At 54.2% G+C, this 19,015-nt stretch overlaps 6 protein-coding genes across 6 annotated transcripts; 3 read left to right on the top strand and 3 right to left on the bottom strand.

Moving 5' to 3' along the window:
* Positions 1-2,306: 2,306 nt before the first annotated feature.
* Positions 2,307-4,952, bottom strand: CGCS363_v002272 (Heterokaryon incompatibility protein 6, OR allele; the record flags this gene model as incomplete). Its single annotated transcript, XM_036634121.1, has 1 exon — positions 2,307-4,952. One exon carries the CDS (start codon positions 4,950-4,952, stop codon positions 2,307-2,309), a length of 2,646 nt encoding a protein of 881 aa, XP_036499994.1.
* Positions 4,953-5,955: 1,003 nt separating this feature from the next.
* Positions 5,956-9,964, bottom strand: Ube3a (Ubiquitin-protein ligase E3A; the record flags this gene model as incomplete). The annotated part of the gene is made up of 3 exons (XM_036634120.1): positions 5,956-7,424; positions 7,476-9,709; positions 9,774-9,964. The coding sequence occupies 3 exons, from the start codon at positions 9,962-9,964 to the stop codon at positions 5,956-5,958; spliced, it is 3,894 nt and encodes a 1,297-aa protein (XP_036499995.1).
* Positions 9,965-11,205: 1,241 nt separating this feature from the next.
* CGCS363_v002270 (Cytoplasmic 60S subunit biogenesis factor REI1-like protein) lies at positions 11,206-13,005 on the top strand (the record flags this gene model as incomplete). The annotated part of the gene is made up of 2 exons (XM_036634119.1): positions 11,206-11,357; positions 11,466-13,005. 2 exons carry the CDS (start codon positions 11,206-11,208, stop codon positions 13,003-13,005), a joined length of 1,692 nt encoding a protein of 563 aa, XP_036499996.1.
* Positions 13,006-13,355: 350 nt separating this feature from the next.
* Positions 13,356-14,915, top strand: engB (putative GTP-binding protein EngB; the record flags this gene model as incomplete). The annotated part of the gene is made up of 1 exon (XM_036634118.1): positions 13,356-14,915. One exon carries the CDS (start codon positions 13,356-13,358, stop codon positions 14,913-14,915), a length of 1,560 nt encoding a protein of 519 aa, XP_036499084.1.
* Positions 14,916-15,225: 310 nt separating this feature from the next.
* zc3hc1 (NIPA-like protein) lies at positions 15,226-16,917 on the bottom strand (the record flags this gene model as incomplete). Its single annotated transcript, XM_036634117.1, has 3 exons — positions 15,226-16,130; positions 16,177-16,260; positions 16,317-16,917. The coding sequence occupies 3 exons, from the start codon at positions 16,915-16,917 to the stop codon at positions 15,226-15,228; spliced, it is 1,590 nt and encodes a 529-aa protein (XP_036499083.1).
* Positions 16,918-17,662: 745 nt separating this feature from the next.
* CGCS363_v002267 (uncharacterized protein) lies at positions 17,663-18,832 on the top strand (the record flags this gene model as incomplete). The annotated part of the gene is made up of 1 exon (XM_036634116.1): positions 17,663-18,832. The coding sequence occupies one exon, from the start codon at positions 17,663-17,665 to the stop codon at positions 18,830-18,832; it is 1,170 nt and encodes a 389-aa protein (XP_036499092.1).
* Between the last annotated feature and the right edge of the window lie 183 nt (positions 18,833-19,015).

Raw genomic sequence — 19,015 nt, 5'->3', positions numbered from 1 at the left:
GGCTAGTTAGCAGCTCGAACTTTTGATGGATGATCCCGGTGGAATTGTCGATATCTTTCCAAATAAATCCTCTAGAACCGTGAAGAATCCATGCATTATTAGCTGATGCTACCTCTTGAACCACCCACATTCTGGTGAAGTACGGTCGCGAGGCCAGGCCCGCGCATATTTTGATGTTCCGTCGTTCAGTCCTGTCGGTCCACGGTACTGAGATGTTTGGCTCTGGGTCATCTGGATCCTCGCCAATATAGATGAGAACCCTCCTAGCCATACTGTATATCTCTCATCATGCCGACCTGATGAGACCTCTCGTGGACGTTGCGTTGGTCGATGCAGACGGCATCGATCCACAAGTGCCTGCGTGCTCCGCTCGGATATCGAAGCCGTCGAAGGGCATTGGCACAGTTGGCGGTAATAGGAAGAATGTTGTAATGTGTCCCCACGTATAGTTTCTGCTTCATGGACGTGTCTCCGTTCTCATCGGCCCAAGTATACGACACAGCTTCGTAATCTGGCTTACGGTGTCGCAAATCGTACGTTGTCAGCTCGCAGCAAAGGACGTCGCCATAATCTCCAGGAAGCAGTTCAATGAGGCGAATTTTTCGACCAGAAAGATAATCGTATGAAAAACCGCTCGTCTTCGGTATAAGATTTCGTTCAGAATGTGGTGCTGGTGACCCAATTTGCTCGGCAACCCCTTGGTCCCCCGTATCCGAAGCAGTTCCTCGCCGCTCTTTGTCTAAAGTGTCACCCACGAAGGGTAAGGAAGAAGGCCAGGAAAGATTAAGTCTGCCATGCGAAAGAGCTCCACGTGTGATTTCTGTTGCAGTACCGGGCGAGTTATACTCAAGCACACCAATACCTCCACAACTCTGGCACGACGGAAAATCGAGCCCTTCCTGGAAGATAACCTCCGGGCGCTGACAAGCTGGCTCGTGCCAATTAAACATATCGAATGAGTGGCTGGTGAGTCAAAAACCATGGATGCGCGGATGGATTGGACACAAAGGCGACTCAAGGTGGAGGGTAAGAAATAGATGGTAGGAAGAGGAGGCTCACCCTCTGAAGTGCTGCTCAATTCCAATTATGCATAATGCAGACCACCCCTTCACGTCTGCCTCCGTCATAAACAGAGCTTAGCCGATGTCCAATCTTTCGCGTTGACACGGCAGCAGTCCTTCCATTTACCTATAATGTGTTGTTTCGGATGTTGCTCAAGTAAAGCTACCATATGATCACGTGTCGAAACGCCACTCGCAACTGGCATCAGCATCTGTGAATGCATGAGCGCATCACGCGGGGCTATGGCATTCTGCCAAAATGACAATGAGGAAGTCACCCAATCATGTTCCTTCAATTCACTGCAGTGCTTAGTGGCGGATTACCTACTTATCATTTGGGAAGCACAGAGTCGGGTAACTTACCAGTACCTGTGATCCATACGAGCGTCTCATGCGTGGCTGTGTCAGTCTGACTGCATGCCAATAAGGAAGTCATCCAATCTCAATCTTTCCATAAGCTGCGGTGGTTAGTGGGGGTGGTCATGGGAAGCTTACCGCCAAGCAGTTAAGAATATTATCTACAATGTGTTTGCCAGCATGTGAAGAATAGTTATTTCACTCAAACGGCAGGCTATGAGCACCGAAGCGGACTTTTACTGTCGTCGTCGTCGTTACTACCTTTGAACACGCACGGCGATTACCTTCACGGCAACGATTTCCAGGGCCGCAAAGTCGTCCTCAGCCACCAGCTCCTCAAAAAGGCCGAGATCACCGCCCGAATAGTGGTCGCGCCACAAAACATCATCGATCGCTTCCTCCATGAGGTCCGAGTCAAGTCGATGGAGGCAGTAAGAGAAGGCAAGCATCTCCTTTTGACGATTTTCTGCCACGGAGACGACAGTTTCATCTATTCCATGCACTATTGCCGTTGTTGCTACTATCGTCTTCGTTGTCTTCATTGTTCTCATGCTTGTTACTACTATTATTTTATTATCACTGCTACGTATCCACCTGGATAGGCAGAGTTATTTGCTCGAATATCAAAAGCTTTTTCTGGGGGAACTCCTTATCACCTAAGAGATGACGAGAATAGTCACAGTTGTTGATCTAGCATGGCTTCTTCCGCATAACCTTGGTCTATCTACTGATTAAGAACTGACACCTAGAGGTGCCGGAACCAAAAGACTAAGCAAGTCAATGCATCTGCAGACGCAAAACGAAGAGATTTGCCAATTATCTCGTATGACACAGCACCTTCTTCAGTATTGAACCAAGGCCCAGTACAGACACGAGTATCAGAGGCTACTAGACAATATACACATCCTCCCACTTCATATCATTTGTCTTGTTCGCGCACGTCGCAACACCACGGTTCTTCACGAACTCCTCTCTAAGCGGAAGCAAATATTTTTCGGTTTCGGCCGCCAAGTCACGCAGCATACCCCACGCCCTTTCTTCAAAACCTCTCTCCAGTATCCACTTCCCAGCATCGATTGCCTCCTCAAAATCCTCAGTCATGACTCCTTCTTCTTCAGGGTTTCCGTCAAAGACCATTGGGCTAGGTGGTTTGTGAGAGACTTGCCTGGGCCGCCGAGACAGCGTCTCCCACATTTCGTAAAAGTCCTCAGCCCATGACCTATTTCCGGCAGTACTGGAATGTTCCCCGGGCGTCCAAGAAGCATCAGGATCAAGTTCCATTGAGTTTCTGATCCATCGAAGCAAAATTTCATCTGCCAGCTTCTCGTCGCGGGTTAGCCTGGGGGCGCAGTTCTTGCCCGCCTGATAGTAGCGCAGCAACGAGTCAAAGTCTCTGGACTTGTGAGTCAACTTTTGGCCGACCAGTCGCCGGAGGAAATCCGTAGCAGACTCATAGCCCGATTTATGGTAGGACACTTTGGACTGCAACATTCTGCCCAGCCGGCGCCAGAACCCTTCCATCAATCCACTATTCATGTAATCAGGATGCCAAGGAGACGAACGCTCATAGCCACGGTGTTTTGGCCTCCCCATTATTTCTCGCAAGCTTCCGTAGTGTTCACCATATTTCGCGTATTCCCCGTAGTGCCAGCACGCCGGCAACAAGAAATTTGCGAGATTGACTCCGGGTTGGTCTTGTAGCCCGGGGACGTTTGGAGTCATCTGCAAAGTACAGCTATCTTCGAGGTATGGCTGTGTGTATCCTCCACGTAATTGGGCTCGTCGGTGTCGATCCTCCTCCACGTCTTTCCGAAGTCTCAACAAAGGGCTTTTCCAAGCTGCAATATCCGGCGTGTGGGAAGTCGAGGTTGCCATATTGTCAAAGCCCTGCTGTCTTCTCCATGGGCTCTTCGACGGATCCTCATAACCTTCTTCCAAAGGATCAACCCAAGGGTTTGTTGACGGTGTTGCCATTTCAAACCACCCGTATGTCTGTATCATGGCCAGTACCTTTGCCACGTCGTCCCAGGCCTGTGGAATGAACCAATCCTCCGTGCGATGGTCCAGAACTTCGTTCCATATCGAGAACAGGAGGGCCGTTTTTCGGTCAACGAGGTTAATTAATTCAGCTGAAGATTCGGTATAAAAGTTCTCACAGATACCGACAAGCGACTGCTTGTTCGTACCTTTCAATGGCCTAAGGATAAGCAGTTCATAGCTTAGGCCATCTACAGCGTACAGTTTGTCGTCTTTGCGAGTCCACCTCGAGGCTTCAAGTCGTGCCTCTCGTTCTCTGATTGGAAAGCCCGGCTCATGGCAAATTCCGCCAATCATCCCGGGAGGAGCGTCCATTGTCTTGAGACTGCAATCTATCAGACTCGTAACAAGAACCCCCTTTACCACAAGGCTGCCATCCTTGAAGAACCTTGCGAACGTATCTTTGGCTGGGCCCAGAAAATTGTCCTCGGGAGAGACAGAACCGGTCCCTTTGGAATTCATGATTTGCAGCCACATTTCCGTCGATTTTGACCAGTCGACTGTCCAGCTAGGCATATCATGTAGAGGATTCGGTCTGGCCATGGCGAAAATTTGCCCCCACGAATCAGGATACTGCGCGAAACTAAGTGCTGTAAGACCACATAGAACTTGAGAAAAGCTGATAGAGTAGTCGGGAACCAATCCGGCATCACCAGAACCGATAAAGAGGCCTAATAGAGCGAAGACCTTGTCTCTTGGATCTGAGGCCTGGCACAAAGCTGTCGCGGATAGGAGGCCCCACAGCTCACTCAGGTCCCTGTGTTTAGGCTGAGCAACGAGCTGAAGCCAGGGATGATGGGCCTTAAGAAGGTCGTAGTTCCTTATACACTTAACCCTGTATACTAGATCGCCAGTGTTGGGAGGCTTGAGGAAGTCTTCCCATCTGGCACCTTTCGACCCGAGTAGAATCCAAGCTGATCGGGCCGAGGCAACCTCCTGAATTACCCAAACTCTGGTGAAGTAAGGTTGTGTCCTCAGATCAGTGCTTAGATCTAGGGTGTTTCCATGATTTTCGTACTTCCATGGAACAGAAGGTTTCTCAGGATCTTCTGCATCTTCACCCAAGTAGATGATGACCCTCTCGGCAGTTGCGTATATGTATCGCATAATGCCAACCTGGTGGGATCGCTCGTGAATATTGCACTGATCAATACAGATAGCATCGACCCAAAGGTTCCTGCTCCAGGACGCAAACCGGAGCCGCCGCAGGGCGTTGGCACAGTTGGCCGTGATGAGCAAGATATCTTGGCGTGCCCCGACGTATATCTGCTGTGACAAGGAGCTATCTCCATTTGAGTTAGCCCAAGTATAAGACAATGCCTCATATTCTGGTTTGAATTGCAAATCAACAGTTTGTAACTTGCAGCGTAATGGGTCGCGATAATTGCCCGGCAGTAGTCGGAGCAGGCGAATTTTCCGCCCGTAGAGTGGCTCATACAATGGCGATTTCGTTTGAATAGACACATGGCCGTCAACATTGCTTGAGCGTCCTTCCATGGTCGACACCGACCTTTTTCTGGTGTTTCTCGGAGTCTTGTGATCGGTCGCTGGGGTAACTCCAGTCGCTCCTTCCTCTAGTTGGGGATCCTCTACGAACGGGAGGGACGAAGGCCAGTGAAGGTCGAAATCAGCTTGCAAGGGCTGTTCATGTGAACTGCTGGCAGCAATCGTTGATGTGTCAGGTTGGTCCACGGTTCCAATTTCCCCACAGTTCAAGCACGATGGAGCTCCCAGGTCATCCAGGAATGAGACATCCGGGCGACGGCAGTCAGCGGCGTGCCAGTTGATCATGTTGGCTCGGATCAGAAAGCCACGAGTTGCGGCTGTGAGTGGTAGTCTAACTAGACGATGAGCAGGTATTGATGAATGAAATCTGATTCAGTGACCTAGGCTGGGGATTATGAGGCATTCATTGGAAGTGTACCGGATCAAGATCAGGCTCCGTCAAATGCCGCAGTCGTAAGTCTACGCGATCTGCATAGCCGCTGGGAGGTTATGAGCCAATCATCGTCAAACACAAGGCGGTGCTTACTATTGGGAGTGAAGTGTGGCAACTTGGCTGCAAGGTGGCTGCGACCAACATCTTCGGCATGATTCTATGCTTGCGGAGAATGTTGTGTCGGTAGTCCGTATTGAAAAAAGCTTTCGTGGAGATGGAGCGTTTTCCCTTACGTGGGTGGAAAAGGCAGAAAGGGAGGCAAGGATAACGTACCTAGAAAAGGAGCGCATTTGTTGATACATGTGGGTGCACTATCCCCCCTTCATGGACTGGTTCATGGAAGTCAGGTCTCACTCGCGAGCCTTCCGAACGTGTGCGAGGCAGATTCGTGTATTCCACTCTCGAAAACAAAATACTGGTACATCAGAGACCAAATTCTCATTTCGTCGCCTTAATCGGCTAAGGAGCGCCGAGGATATCAAGCCTAAGAAAAACTCCATCCCTTCATCCATGCTTTTTACGACTGCTTCTCTAAAATGCAACTATCCTCTCCTATTTGCTTTAAGCAAAACCAAAGCCCTGCGCATTCTCCAATGCCATAGAAAGCCTCTCTCTCAAGACCTCCTTGTCTTTGTACTCGGGCAGCAGTAGTGTGCCATAACATGTGTACGCGGTGGGTAAATGTCCCCCTTCGCCCTCTTCCTCGCCGTTTCTCTGCACGACAAATTGCAAATTCTTCATACCTCCCACCGGGACACGGTCCGATGCCGTGACAAACTCCAGGAGCTTCCTCTTCATCTTCTCGTCATAGCGCTTAACGATCGACCAAAAGTCGCGGACGCTGCGGTGGCTGTTGTCCCAGCCGACATATCTAGCGTAACGGCGCAGCTCGCTAACGTCAATCTCCTGGACACCCTCAACAAGAGACTGGAGAAGCGACGGTGTTAACAGTTGCAGTGCCTTCGGGTGTAGGCAAGCGCGGAAGCCACGTTCAAACGCCTTGTATTGTGGGCGAACAGAGACGTCTGTGAGGTATCTGATGTAGTCGCTCACGTAGGCGTTTCTGTTTTCGTTGGTGACCAGAGGGGCGTCCTCAGGATTTTCGCTTGTGAGTGATTTCCTCGCGGTTGCGTCAAACTGCGGCCAGCTGCTAGCCTTGGCGTCCATCTCTCTTGACACGGGCTGTCCAAACATGGATACCGAGAACTCGTAGGTGCGTGCGAAGATGTCCTCCACAGCTCCGTTGCTCTCGTCCCACTCCAGAAGAGTCGTGAGGCCCATGGCAAGGTCTGGCCAACCGTCGGCGATGTGATACAACTCGTCGACGGGTTCACCCAGAAGCTTGCGGTAGAGAACCTTGGGAAACGTGATTGGCAGCGTCAGGCCGTTATATACGGCCAGTGACATGAGCAGGCCAAGGATCTCGAACTTCCAGACAGGTACGATAGAGCCAGGGACGAACCAGGCCATCCGTGTTCGCTCGTCGACCGTGAAGGCGCCGTAGTCCGGGTTGAGACACTCGGCCACTGCAAGTCTGAAGAATTCCTGCTGGACTCCACCAGAATCAAAGCCCTCCTCGCCACCTTCCTCACCAAGATGAATCTTCAATGGTCTGTGAAGCTCTCGGTCCTCGCGTTGCCACAACTGATCGAATGCGTCTCTGATGACATGCTTTCGGCTGATCTCGAGAATTAGGTACTTTGAAGACGCCGTCTTGAGAAGATCTTGCAAGACCAATTTGTGATGAGGATTGGTGATGAGACCGCCAGGCGCAACTATCGCCTTCATCCTCGTCTGAAGAGAACTTGATTCTTCGTAGCTTCGGCTCATCTTTGAGAAGTTAATTGATCGGAAGTAAGAAACAAGCGTCGATGGATCGAATATGAAGGGAAAGTCCAGGAGGTGCTTCTTTTGTCTGTGGGATGTATGGGAGAGCCAGGCAACCGGCATGTTAATTGAGTCCAGTCTGTCGGCGAAATAATCTACTCGAAAGTGGGCGTCTCCAATTAGAAGGGACTGTCGTTTTTGATCTGTCAAAAGTTAGCTGCAATGTTCAAGTCGCTGCTTCATACACCACTTACACATGGCGGCTATGAGCGACAAGGCTCCGCCAAAGGAGCCATCGCAAGAGATTTCCGGCTTGCCATCCCATTCCTGGAGCAGCACCGTCTTGGCCCAATCCAAAAGCAGAGTAGAAACCCTGGTCTCATGTCCGGCTCGTTCAAGCTGTTCCAGCTCGGGATTTGATGCCAAGTCTCCGTTGAGAGAATCCAACTGCGTAAGGAGAGGTCGCAGAGCATCCAGTTCCTGCTCGTCGTCATCAATATCGTCATCCTGAGCAACCATTTCGGCGAAACATTTGCGAGCTGAGATCGCTGCGAACAATCTTCTCGCTAGCCTCAGAGCAAGGTCATTCGAGAAGGCATCATCGTAAAGAAGGCAAAGCCAAGCTGGCTGCCGTGCCAGAGCACCACTTCCAGCCAGAGTGAGGCCGTTGGACCGGATACGAGACATATCGAAGAGTGTCCTTGAATCGGTGATCAACGGAGCTGCCGCAACCAGAGCATGCAAACAGATTGACAAAAGCTGGCCCGCCTCCACATTGGCAAGTGATCGCTCGCGACGAAAGACTCTTGTGGTAGGAGAACGAAGCGACTGAAGCGATTTTGGCGCGCCAAAGAGACTACCGGCGGCCAGCCATAAACTGTGGAAGACTAGACTGGGAGCGACACGAGTAAGTCGCAACATGCAGTACCAGATAGTGTGAGAGTCCAGAAGTTCATCGTCCTTGACAAAGGATGAGACGAGACTCTGTGGGTCGCTGAGGATGTTGAACAGGGTCTGCTCGATGAACAACTTCCACTGCCTCCGCAGTCGCTTTGGGTATTTACCCCGAGATGTCCATTTCCTTTGCATCTTTGGCCGATCCTTGAGTCCAGAGTATGTGCTGGTGATCTTGGCAGGATCCAGAAGGTGTAATTCTGAGGTGCCGTCGTCTTGCAGAATATCGCATAATAGGTCGACAACCTCCACATTCAACGACGTCAAGGATTGCGGGAGCAGACTGTCGGCCATCGACATTTCGACTGGCTCTTCGATCTTCTTGCAATCGTCGGCAGGGGCGTCAGTACCGACTGGCTCGGTTTGCGGAGGACTTTCCGACTCCGCTTTTGGTGCCTCAGAGGGAGCCTCTCCATTGGTCAAAGCCGGTTTAGATATTGACTCTGGTTCCTGAAGAATCATGACCGGTCGGTTCTGTGATGGGACGTTGTCGAAGAACGATGGCGTTGACGGAATCTCCGGGATAGCGTAAGGGTTGATGTGCGATGCTTTTGGCGGCCTAGGTGGCTTCTCATGTTGACTACCATTTACCCTGGGAGACATTAGACCCGAGGTGACATCCTCCGAATACGATGACGTCGGGTATGGTTCGATAGACAGTTTCCTTTTCGGTTTTGAGTTGGCACGCACTCTCGCACTCGAGCTCCTCTTAGGTTTGCCTGGTCGCGAGTTGGGCATGGTTGGGTTCGAAGCATGGAGTTTCTCGGAGGCCTGCTCTAAGGCAGCGTCTGGCCCTTGTTCCACCGTTGGCTCCGGCAAGTCGTTCTGATCCTTCGTATCGGCGTATATCACTGGCGATATCGCTTGAATCGGTGTCGACTGTCCGGACGGCTTTTGAGATCTGAAAAGCTCCTCCCTGCCAGGACTGGGCGCGGCGTCGGCCTCGAGAGCAGCAACCTTCTGGGACATGGCGTCCAGACCAGCTGGAGTGAGCCATTCCAGCATTTTGAAAGCAACGCTACCAAACACGTTGGCGGCGAAAGAGCGGTAGTCTTTGCTGATGGGTCGCTCGGTGACCTTGACGGGTAGTTGAGCGGTACCAGTGGAGGAGTCGAAATGCGACCGTTCATTGTGGGCGGATCCTGGACGACCGTTTCCCTCGGCTTCCGTGGAAGCCTTATTGGAGTTGCTGCATTCGCCGTTCACGCGAACAGCAGAGCCTGATTTCCGGCGGCGGGGTTCCTTCGGGGTAGAGGGCCGTTTCGAGAATGGATCGGTAAACGCGGGGGCGGCGGGGTTTGGTGAGAATATCAGCGAGTTGACGGCGGCTGGTGGCTCCTTGGACGGCTTGAGGTTTGGGCACAGTCCTGTTTCTGGGTTGTCCTGGCTCGCCAAGTAGACAGCTAATGTCCTCGCACTGGTGGTGTTGTATCGTCTGATGGGGGCCTTGCCAGCGAGGCGTTTGCGACAGGAGAAGCAGGTAGATGTCGTACACGTCTTGGAGTCGCAGCCGTATCGCAGCTGGAGGATGTATCTGTAAAGGACCCAGTCAGCTCGTGCACCAAAGGAGGGCCGCAGCAACAAGTTTGGCGGCTTACATCTCGACGAGGATCTGGAAGTTGTGCCGGCGACTGGCACGGTGGATGGCGTAGACGCGCTTGGGGTTCTCGATGTTCTGGACCATGTCCTTCAATTCGGGGGGCGCATCGGGAGGCAAGCGCGCAAATGGCGCGTCCTCCCATAGACCGGCAAGGACATCGGCATCGAAGTTGTTGTCGGGCTTTGGCATCGTTCTCGGGGTTGGAGGATGAGGCGTGCCAACAAAAGGCAGAGAAATATCCCTTCTTCTGGGCCTCCTGTTGTAGGGTGAGGGTGACCCCGACGACGATGACGGCGGCGACGGCGACGAGACTCTTGACACGGCAGTAGAGAATTTGGATGGATTATGACGAGTATAACTTAAGTATCTGTATGGCGCTAATGCCCACGCACTCGTGGAGTTGGATCGGGGCCTGTAGGCAAGGAAAGGATTAAGTGGTTGTGATGTTATGGGGAGAAGCAGCTGCCTCTGCCGACGAGCTGCGTCTGTATTCGTAAGGTAAGCCAGCGAGACTCTCTTTTGTGCACCCCATGGGTTGGGTGTAGAAGCCTCTCCACTATCCTGGTACCCAGCGCCGATGACTGCTGACCCTCCTCATCCGAAAGTCAGCAAAGCGTGCCACCGGATAGTGAAATGCTGTGCTTACGAAAGCATAACCCAAAAGCCAAGAACAACGGAGTTAGGAGAAAGAGAAGAAGAAGGAAAGGAAGGGGAAAAAATGGCAGGCCGAGGATTATGAGAACGAGGTTGCTACATCTATGCGTGGTCATCCGCAGGTTTCAACAATGTTCTTGTCGGAGATAGCATTCCGTTGGCAAACAGCGAGGAAAGAGAAACGTAATCAAGAGGAATGCAAAGGTAATTACTAAAGAGGCGACTTGTTTCGCATCTAAATAGTTCGATTGCTTCTACCTACATGCGGTTTGCATTTGCATTTGTTGAGTCTTACCTCATATTCGGGAGGAAAGCACCTGGACATCAGCCTTCAAAGATCCAGTTGCTCCACTGCAGAAACAGCACGCACCCGGCGAGAAAGACCCCCGCTCTCCAGGGTCCATGGCCAACTGCCAGGACGGGACGCGCTAGAGTTCAAGCCTTCCCAGTGGCCAGACTCCTCAGATCAACCCAAGCCAGGGCTCTGGGCTGAGTGACGTGCCTGAACTATCACTGCCCTCCAAACCCCCGCGCTAACCCACTAAAGCCCTGGAGAATTTTCCCTTTTAAATTCATTTTCCCCTCCGTTGCCTCCGACACCCATCACCCTTGGTCGCCCAATCTTTTGCCTCGACCTCTTCTTTTCTTGCGCGCACTCTGCAAAATCACATTTGCGTGCGCTTTCTCCCTATTGCAAAGGACTGACCAAAGAGTCGAGAATCGATTTCAATCACCAAAAAAAAGAGACCACTTTACCTGCACGCGACAACTTCACCATGGAGGTGGCGAGCGTTGACGTCGCTGCCCTTGGTGCCTCCCCTCCCAATGGAGGGGCTACCGCAGCTTCGCACCCCTACACCTGCAACACATGCGCCGTTGCCTACCGAAACATCGATCTCCAGAGAGGCCACATGAAGAGCGACTGGCAGTAAGTTGTCCTCATATTCCCAGCTGCTTTGCTTCGTTTGTTGTTGCCGTTTTCTGTTTTCGCATCACCCCGCTATGACGCCTAGACCAACTGACATCATCCTTGCAGTCGCTACAACCTCAAGCGCCGAGTCGCCTCCCTTCCTCCCATCGCCTCCGAGATCTTCAATGAGAAGGTCCTTCAGGCCCGCGCTGCGCAGAGCGCCGAGGCCGAGAAGGCCATGTTCGAGCGCACTTGCGAGGCCTGCCAGAAGTCCTACTCCAGCGAGAACGCCTTCCAGAACCATCTCACCAGCCAAAAGCACAAGGTCCGCGTCGCTGCCATCGCCCGTCGCAAGGGCCCCATTGCCGACGATGCCAGCTCCGTCATGAGCTCCACCTTCTCCCTCGGCGAGCCCATCGCTGTCGAGAAGGAGCTGGATTCCGAGGCCGAGGAGGAGTTCACTGCCGTTGTCGAGGGCCTGAAGAAGGCCAACATCGATGAGGTAAAGGATGAGCGCCCCTCTCCCGTCAAGCGCCCTTCGAACCCTCACCTGTCGGCTCAGGGCCAGCATGCTGGCGAGGATGTCAACATGAACCGCGAGTCCGAGTCCGCCACCCCTGTTCCGTCTAAGCAGGAGATCGCCTGGTCTATCAAGTCCTGTCTCTTCTGCAACTACGAGTCGCCGTCCGTTCCCCTCAACGCCAACCACATGGAGCGCTTCCACGACATGTTCATCCCCGAGAAGCAGTACCTGGTCGACCTCGAGGGTCTGCTGCAGCACCTTCAGGAGCGCGTCCACGAGGGCCACCAGTGCTTGTACTGCTTCAAGACCAAGAAGACGGCATTCGCTGTTCAGACCCACATGCGCGACAAGGGTCACTGCAAGATTCCCTACGATACCGAGGAGGTCCAGCTGGATATTGGCGATTTTTACGATTTCCGAAGCACCTACTCTGATGGTGGCGATTCAGACGATGAAGAGGAGGCTGACCAGAACGGTGGAGCGAAGCTGGGCCTGAAGCGCCCCACCAAGCTTGTTGGTGAGGACGGCGAGGAGGTTGAGGACGGAGCCGATGAGGGCTGGGAGACGGACAGCGACGCTTCATCGCTCGACTCTGAAGACCTCACTGCCTTTACCGCGGATGGCAAGTACGATCAGTTCGAGCGCTTGGACAAACATCCTCACCACTCTCGCGAGGATCCTCGTGCTCATCACCAGGTGGACGGCTGGCATTCTCACGCACACAAGCACACCCGTGCTGTGTTCTACGACGACTACGAGCTGCATCTCCCGTCCGGCAAGTCAGTCGGCCACCGTGCTCACAACCGGTACTTCCGCCAGAACTTGAACAACTATCCCACTCCCGAGGAGCGTGCTGAGCGTGAGCGCCTGGCGATTGAGGCTGGCTCCGGTGACGAGATGGATGTCGACGGCCAGGAGGTGGCGAACACTGGCAACCCCAAGTCTCGCAACGCCCGCGCGATTGCTCGCAGAGATGCTGCCGGCATGACTGGTGTCTCGGACCACGCGAAGCGCGTTGTCAAGGAGGAGGCTACCAGAGGACGGAGCGCCGCCACCCGCTACGAGAAGAGAAGAGACTACAAGGTCAGCGAGAAGAACAACAACCAGAAGAACTTCTACTACCGCTACCAGGCCGGTGGTTAGACGACTCGCAGTTGGATTGGAGGGCGTTGGACGGGTTGTTTTCTTGCTTTCTGGGATTCTGCCGAGCCAACATGGAGTTGGCATGCATGATGAGGCTTTGATTAACCATGCATAACGAAGGTAGACAAAATAGAGGCCATTGAAGCCGAGAGTATCGTTTCTTGTGAGATGCGCATTTGTGACGGCCCGAGTTGAGTGGATATGCAAGTATTGAAACGTCAAAATTGCGTACATGCATAATTTTAGAATTGAACCTAGTAACTCTCATCATGACTTTCATCCGTCCATTAATCCAACTGATCTCATACTAATCAAGAAATTCCAAACTTCAAATTTTATACGCCAAAACTATGAGGTCAGTCGCAGGAGCGCGGCGCCTCGTATCCAGGCCCGCCACGCAAAATTTGCAGAGACGTCGAGCCCTCGATGACAGGCCTCCCACCAGCGCTCCCGCCCGGCCTACACGGTTTCGCCAAGACCAGTCCTCCTATCGCAGTGCAGACAGCGATGTGAGAAGGCACCGCGGGTTTAATGAAGATGCTGCGAGGTCGCGCTTCCAGGGCGCGCGCGATGGACCACCGACTCGCATGAACCGTCCGGACCACAGAAGTAGCCGAGATGGCGTGCGAGATGAGCGGCGAAGGCAAGACTTTGGAAGCCGGCAGAGGGTGCAATCGAATGCTCTTGAAGTCCCTGAAAACTTTTTGTCCCAAGAGGAGCTGGACAAAATCAGCAAACCCGAAGACATCTGGGAATCGAACACAATGTACTACGTGCCGCCGCCCCGCGCACCTCCAAAACCAGAACCGAAACCGACGAGGCCCCAACGGAAGAAGCTATCCGCAACGCCGTCATCCGACGACGTCAGGTCAGCCATCCTCGGCTTCCCCCCAAAAGACGCCGCCGCCACTCCTCCACCCGCTCCTACCGCAGACGCCCCCACGGAGAGCGGCACAATCACCGCCACCAGCAGACTCTCCGCCGCCCACGCCGACGCAACCTCCTTCTTCCGCCAACCCCCGGCCTCCTTCCTCTACTCAGCCCAATTCTGGAAGCAGCACCCGATCAACACCACCACCCCGGAACTCTGCATCATCGGCGCCTCCAACTGCGGCAAGTCCTCCTTCGTCAACGCCCTCACCGGCGTTGCCGAGCTCGCCAAGGAAAGCTGGAAGCCCGGCAAGACGGTGATGATGAACGCCTACGGCGTCGGCAAACCACCCACGCACTCGCGCAAAGTCACCCCCGACGAGAAGACATCCAACGCCGCGCGGCAGCACGGGCTCGTCCTCGTCGACACGCCGGGGTACGGCCACGCCAGCCGCCGCGAGTGGGGCGAGCAGATCACGCAGTACGTCAACAAGCGCACGATGCTCAGTGGTGTGGTGCTGCTCCTCTCGGCGGAGAAGAAGGTCGGCGCGCAGGACGAGGCGGTCATGGGCCTGCTGGCGGCGAGCGGGCGGCCTGTGGTGGTGGTGTTTACCAAGCTGGACAAGGTCAGCGGCGCGGGGCGCGGGCGCGAGAGGAAGAAGGACGGGGGCATCGTGCGGCGGTTCGCGGAGGTGGAGCGGTGCTTTGGGAGGTTGGGGGCCGGGTTGTGGGTGCCGAGGGTGTATCTTACCGCGGCCAAGATGGAGAGGGTGAAGGACGGGAGGACGTTTGCGGTGAACGCGGCGGGTATGGCGGGGGTGAGGATGGAGATTTTGGAGATGCTTGGGTTGAGGCAGGCTGTTGCGCCGGCGAAGGTCAAGAAGGAGAAGCCGGCAGTGGAAAAGAAGGAGACGGTGCAGGAGGAGGAGAAGCGGGCTGCGGAGCCGGGGAAAGCAATGGAGAGTGATCCTAGGGCGTGGTCTGGGAAGACGATCTCTTTCGAAGAGCTGGAGAAGAAGTTTGGAGACTGGAGCTCATGAGTTGGCACGTCTGTACGATAGTGTGTGGGAACCAAGATGGCTTAGATACCCTCTAGAAGACATGCAACTCACTGTTTGAATCCGAACGATGGGGCATCTATCATTTCAACGATACGTTGGCAATTGGCCGCGTGTAGCAAGGAGCAAATCGTCGAGCATATTGTACGAGCTCCTTCATGTGGGTATTCTAGCTAATTAAGACACCGTGGATCATCCTTCCTTCGAAACCCGTCCAGAACTCCGCCCATCGTAGAAAGAGAGTCAAGTGAGTGACTTATATAATACAGTGTTACGACCAATCGACGATCCATCAAGCCTTCTCAGTCTCCTTTTCTTGCCCCGTCGTAGCAGCGGTAGCCGCCGTGGCCACCGTCGCTGCCGATGCAGTCGAACGCGCCGTTCCCGGCCTACTAAGCGTTCTACGGATCTTCTTCGCATTCTTCGACTCGAACAGACTCTTAACCCTCCGCAAGCGAGCCCACCGCTCCTTGTCCTTGGCGTCGCGGGACTTTTCGTCATCTTCGCCAGCTGGTTCCGTAGCCGCACTGGGAGAGTCGTATGGTCCGCCCGGGGTCGTGGGTGCGCCGCCACCCTTGCGAACAGGCGTAGACGGTACTGACGCGCCTCTGTTGTGCCAAGACTTGTTCTTTGGACGGTCGTCGAGAGCTCCACGTAGATAGGCGTCGTTCTTAAGCACCTGCGCTAAGCACTTCCACGCCGCCATGTCCGACTCGGACCCTGGCTTAGCGGTGCTGAGGCGTTGTGCGACCGGGTTCTTCCAGGGGCAGAAAAAGCGATGCTCTCTGATGGGATCGAGGTGGTCCATTGGTGCGGGGACGAGGACCTCACCGTCGGCATTCACCTCCTTGCTCTTGAACATCCACAGGCCAAGTCTTCGCAGGCATGTGTGACATGAGGCGGAGTTTGGCACAGCACCAATACGAGGATTTGTCAGACCCTGCCAGCCCGTCATCGCAAGGGCGAGAGCGACCTTGTTGGGCCGCTTGGGGTCTGGCGAATCCTTGGCGGGCGGCGGGTTTGTGAAGAAATCCTCTGGCAGTTGAGCAAGAACACTGTCGATGTTCAAGCCCTCAGGGAGTCTCAGGTTGAACTCGTACGGCAGGAACGATTTCCTGGCGCAGAGCTCGTCGTATCTTTGTCGCAGCGCCTCCATGCTCAACTTAGCGTTCGTGAGAGATAACCGCAGCAATGAATCTACAAAGTCAATTAAGGGCCCAACCCGGCATCTGCAAAGACTTACCATCGCATCCCCGTCTCCTCCAAAGACACTGATCAAGATGTGCTGTGACAATCAATTCCGAGTACTTCTCCACCAAGGCTTCCTCTGCTTTACCAATCAGTTTAAATACCAGAGTTCAGCAAGGGATACCGTGGACCTACCAACGTCGGAAGCGACCAGTACGGGCACTTCCTTGCCATCGACCTCACGCTTGTTAAGCTTGACGACAAGCTCCTTGTTGCAGAGCGAACAGCGCACGCGATCCTTTCCCTGACACACCCAGCCCCTCTTCGCCCATTCGATCTCGTTGACCCTGTCTGGCTTTGGCGTCCAGTCCGTAATCTCTTGAAAGCTTGCTAGCCTCTTGAGGAGCTCGTTTCGATCGGTCGGGGCGTATTTTGACGAGACCTGGACGACTGTCTCCTTGGAGTTGGGCGTCCATTTTTTCAGGACGACATTCGATACCTTTGTCGCGGCAACGCCGGTTGTGGTGTTCTTGATGGTGGCCCTCTCCGTCAGAGCCTGCAGGCGCCGGCGCTTCAGCAGGATATCCTCTTCTATCGACAGGGGCATCTTGGCGTTTGAATCCGTATTCGTGTTCGTCGTGTTCGATGTGCTCGCGGTCGAGGCTGGCAGGGACGTCGTCGAAGGGCGAGGAGATTCGGCCGGTAGACTGGAAAAGTCATCGCTGGACTTGGTCGACGTCGAGGACCTGCCCATCCCCTGGATCAAGGCATTGAACTTTCGTTTGGTAGCGTTCATCTTGAGTCAGTGGTTTGATGAGACAGCGGCTGTCGGCGTTTACGTCGGTTCCAGGTTTGGTTACAGAATCGGACGGATGATGGCGAGATGGATGAAGTCGACCACAGAACAATCCAGCTTGCGAGAACGACGGTTCCGACTCTCTAGTGTTCGAACGAAGGCCGAGTCGTCATCTGCGTAGTGTTGCACTATGAAACGGGCCCCAAGAATAGGACGGTGCTTTGTCGCTAGTCGCAGAGGTAGCCGCCCACATTGAAAGTCAACAAACGGCTGTTGCTGATCGGGCAATGAGCTTGCACCCCTGTCGCGTGGCACGCTAAGGAGGGGAGCAACCAACAGGCAACTGGACGGTCTGGACCAATAAGGTCCTACGTGCATAAATTCATGTATCGAGGTTCATGATAAGATAAGAACATCTTTCGGATGAAAAAAAAAAAAAGTCGCGGGGCAGGGATGAGGGACTGGGATAAGGAAGCCGCAAAATTTTTGGAGCGCCGACTCGCCGACATCCACAGAAATTTTCCCAGGTGAAGACCGCCGCCGTCAGTTCCATCTCTCACCGAGGAACTTGCTACGCGACTACAGACTCAATTGCTTTATTTTGGGGCTACGCCACACCACCAAACCTCCTACGAACCCGACGCACATGTCAGCCTCTGGTCCTCCCTCTTGGCTTTTCTCAAATAATTCTTCAAAAGCCTCTGCGACTACCCCCGTTACCGCGACACCGCAAACCCAAGACAAGATGGTCAAAAAGGAGAAGAAGGGTAGCAAGGCCGCCGCTGCGCCCGCCAAGCAGTCGCCCCCCGACCAATTGATGGACCTTGTCGACGCCTTTCTCTCCGACAACGCCTTCACCTCCGCCCACCAGGCTTTCCAGAAGCAGCGCTCCAAGAGCGGATGGAAGCCCTCCAAGAAGCAGGCTGCTAGCCCCAGCCTGGTCGCCGTCTTCCAGTCCTGGCAGTCCACCGTCAAAGCTCCCGCGGCCAAGGCGGACGACAGCAGCGATTCCAGCTCCAGCTCCGACAGCAGCGACGAGGAGGATGTCGACATGGCTGACGCCGGCGCCGAGAGCGACAGCTCAAGCTCAAGCAGCTCCAGCAGCTCCAGCTCTAGCAGCGACTCGAGCAGCGAGGACAGCGAGAGCGAGGACGAGAAGCCCGCACCCAAGAAGGTGCTGAAGCGCAAGGCTCCCGAGTCCGACAGCGACAGCAGCAGCAGCGAGAGCAGCAGCGATAGCGACTCTAGCAGCTCCGACGACTCCAGCTCCGAAGACGAGGCCCCCAAGGCCAAGAAGCAAAAGACAAAAGCTTCCAGCAGCTCCTCTTCTGACTCCGATTCTTCTTCCTCCAGCTCCAGCGAGGAGTCTTCTTCTGACGAATCTTCCGATTCGGACTCTTCCGACTCCGACTCTGACTCCGACGGCTCTACGGCCGCCAAGGTGCCCCTCCCCGAATCTGACTCCGACTCCTCCTCTTCCGAGTCTGAGTCTGAGTCCGAAGACGACAAGAAGGTGAAGAAGAACAAGAAGGCAGACAAGACGAAGGAAGCGGACTCGGCCTCCAACTCGTCCGTCACTCTGGATAAGACCTCGCCCGAAGTTAACAGCGCCGCCGACCCTCCTCTGCCTCCCGACCCCGTCGCCTTCCGCGCGCAGAACAACCGTGGCAAGAACGCCAACGGCAAGAAGGTCCCCAACAAGCCCTTCTCTCGTATCCCTGACGTGGTCCACATCGACCCCCGCTTCGCCAGCAACGAGTACGTTCCCAACGACTACTCTAACCGCGCCCACGAGGACCTCATCGTCACCAAGGGCAAGGGCTTCACCAAGGAGAAGAACAAGAAGAAGCGCGGCAGCTACCGCGGTGGCATGATCGACATCACCAGCAAGAAGGGCGTCAAGTTTGACTTCTAAGTCTGCTGGCGGCCCCGCGTTTAAATCTGCTCTTTTGGCCCTGGAGTTTTGGAATCCCCCAAAATAACGTTTTCGGTTCATTCTTGCGAAGAGATGGGGTATTGAAGGGGGTGTGGTTGGTATGATTTAGCAGTTTCCATGTTAGCATTGCACTTCCGGACAAGAAGTTGCTCTTTTCCACTA

The sequence above is a fragment of the Colletotrichum siamense genome (genome assembly GCF_013390195.1).
Source record: "Colletotrichum siamense strain Cg363 chromosome Unknown KSG_Cg363_contig02, whole genome shotgun sequence".
Taxonomy (NCBI): Eukaryota; Fungi; Ascomycota; class Sordariomycetes; order Glomerellales; family Glomerellaceae; genus Colletotrichum; species Colletotrichum siamense.
The sequence above is the reverse complement of the archived record's forward strand: the minus strand, read 5'-3'. Positions and strand labels throughout refer to the sequence as shown.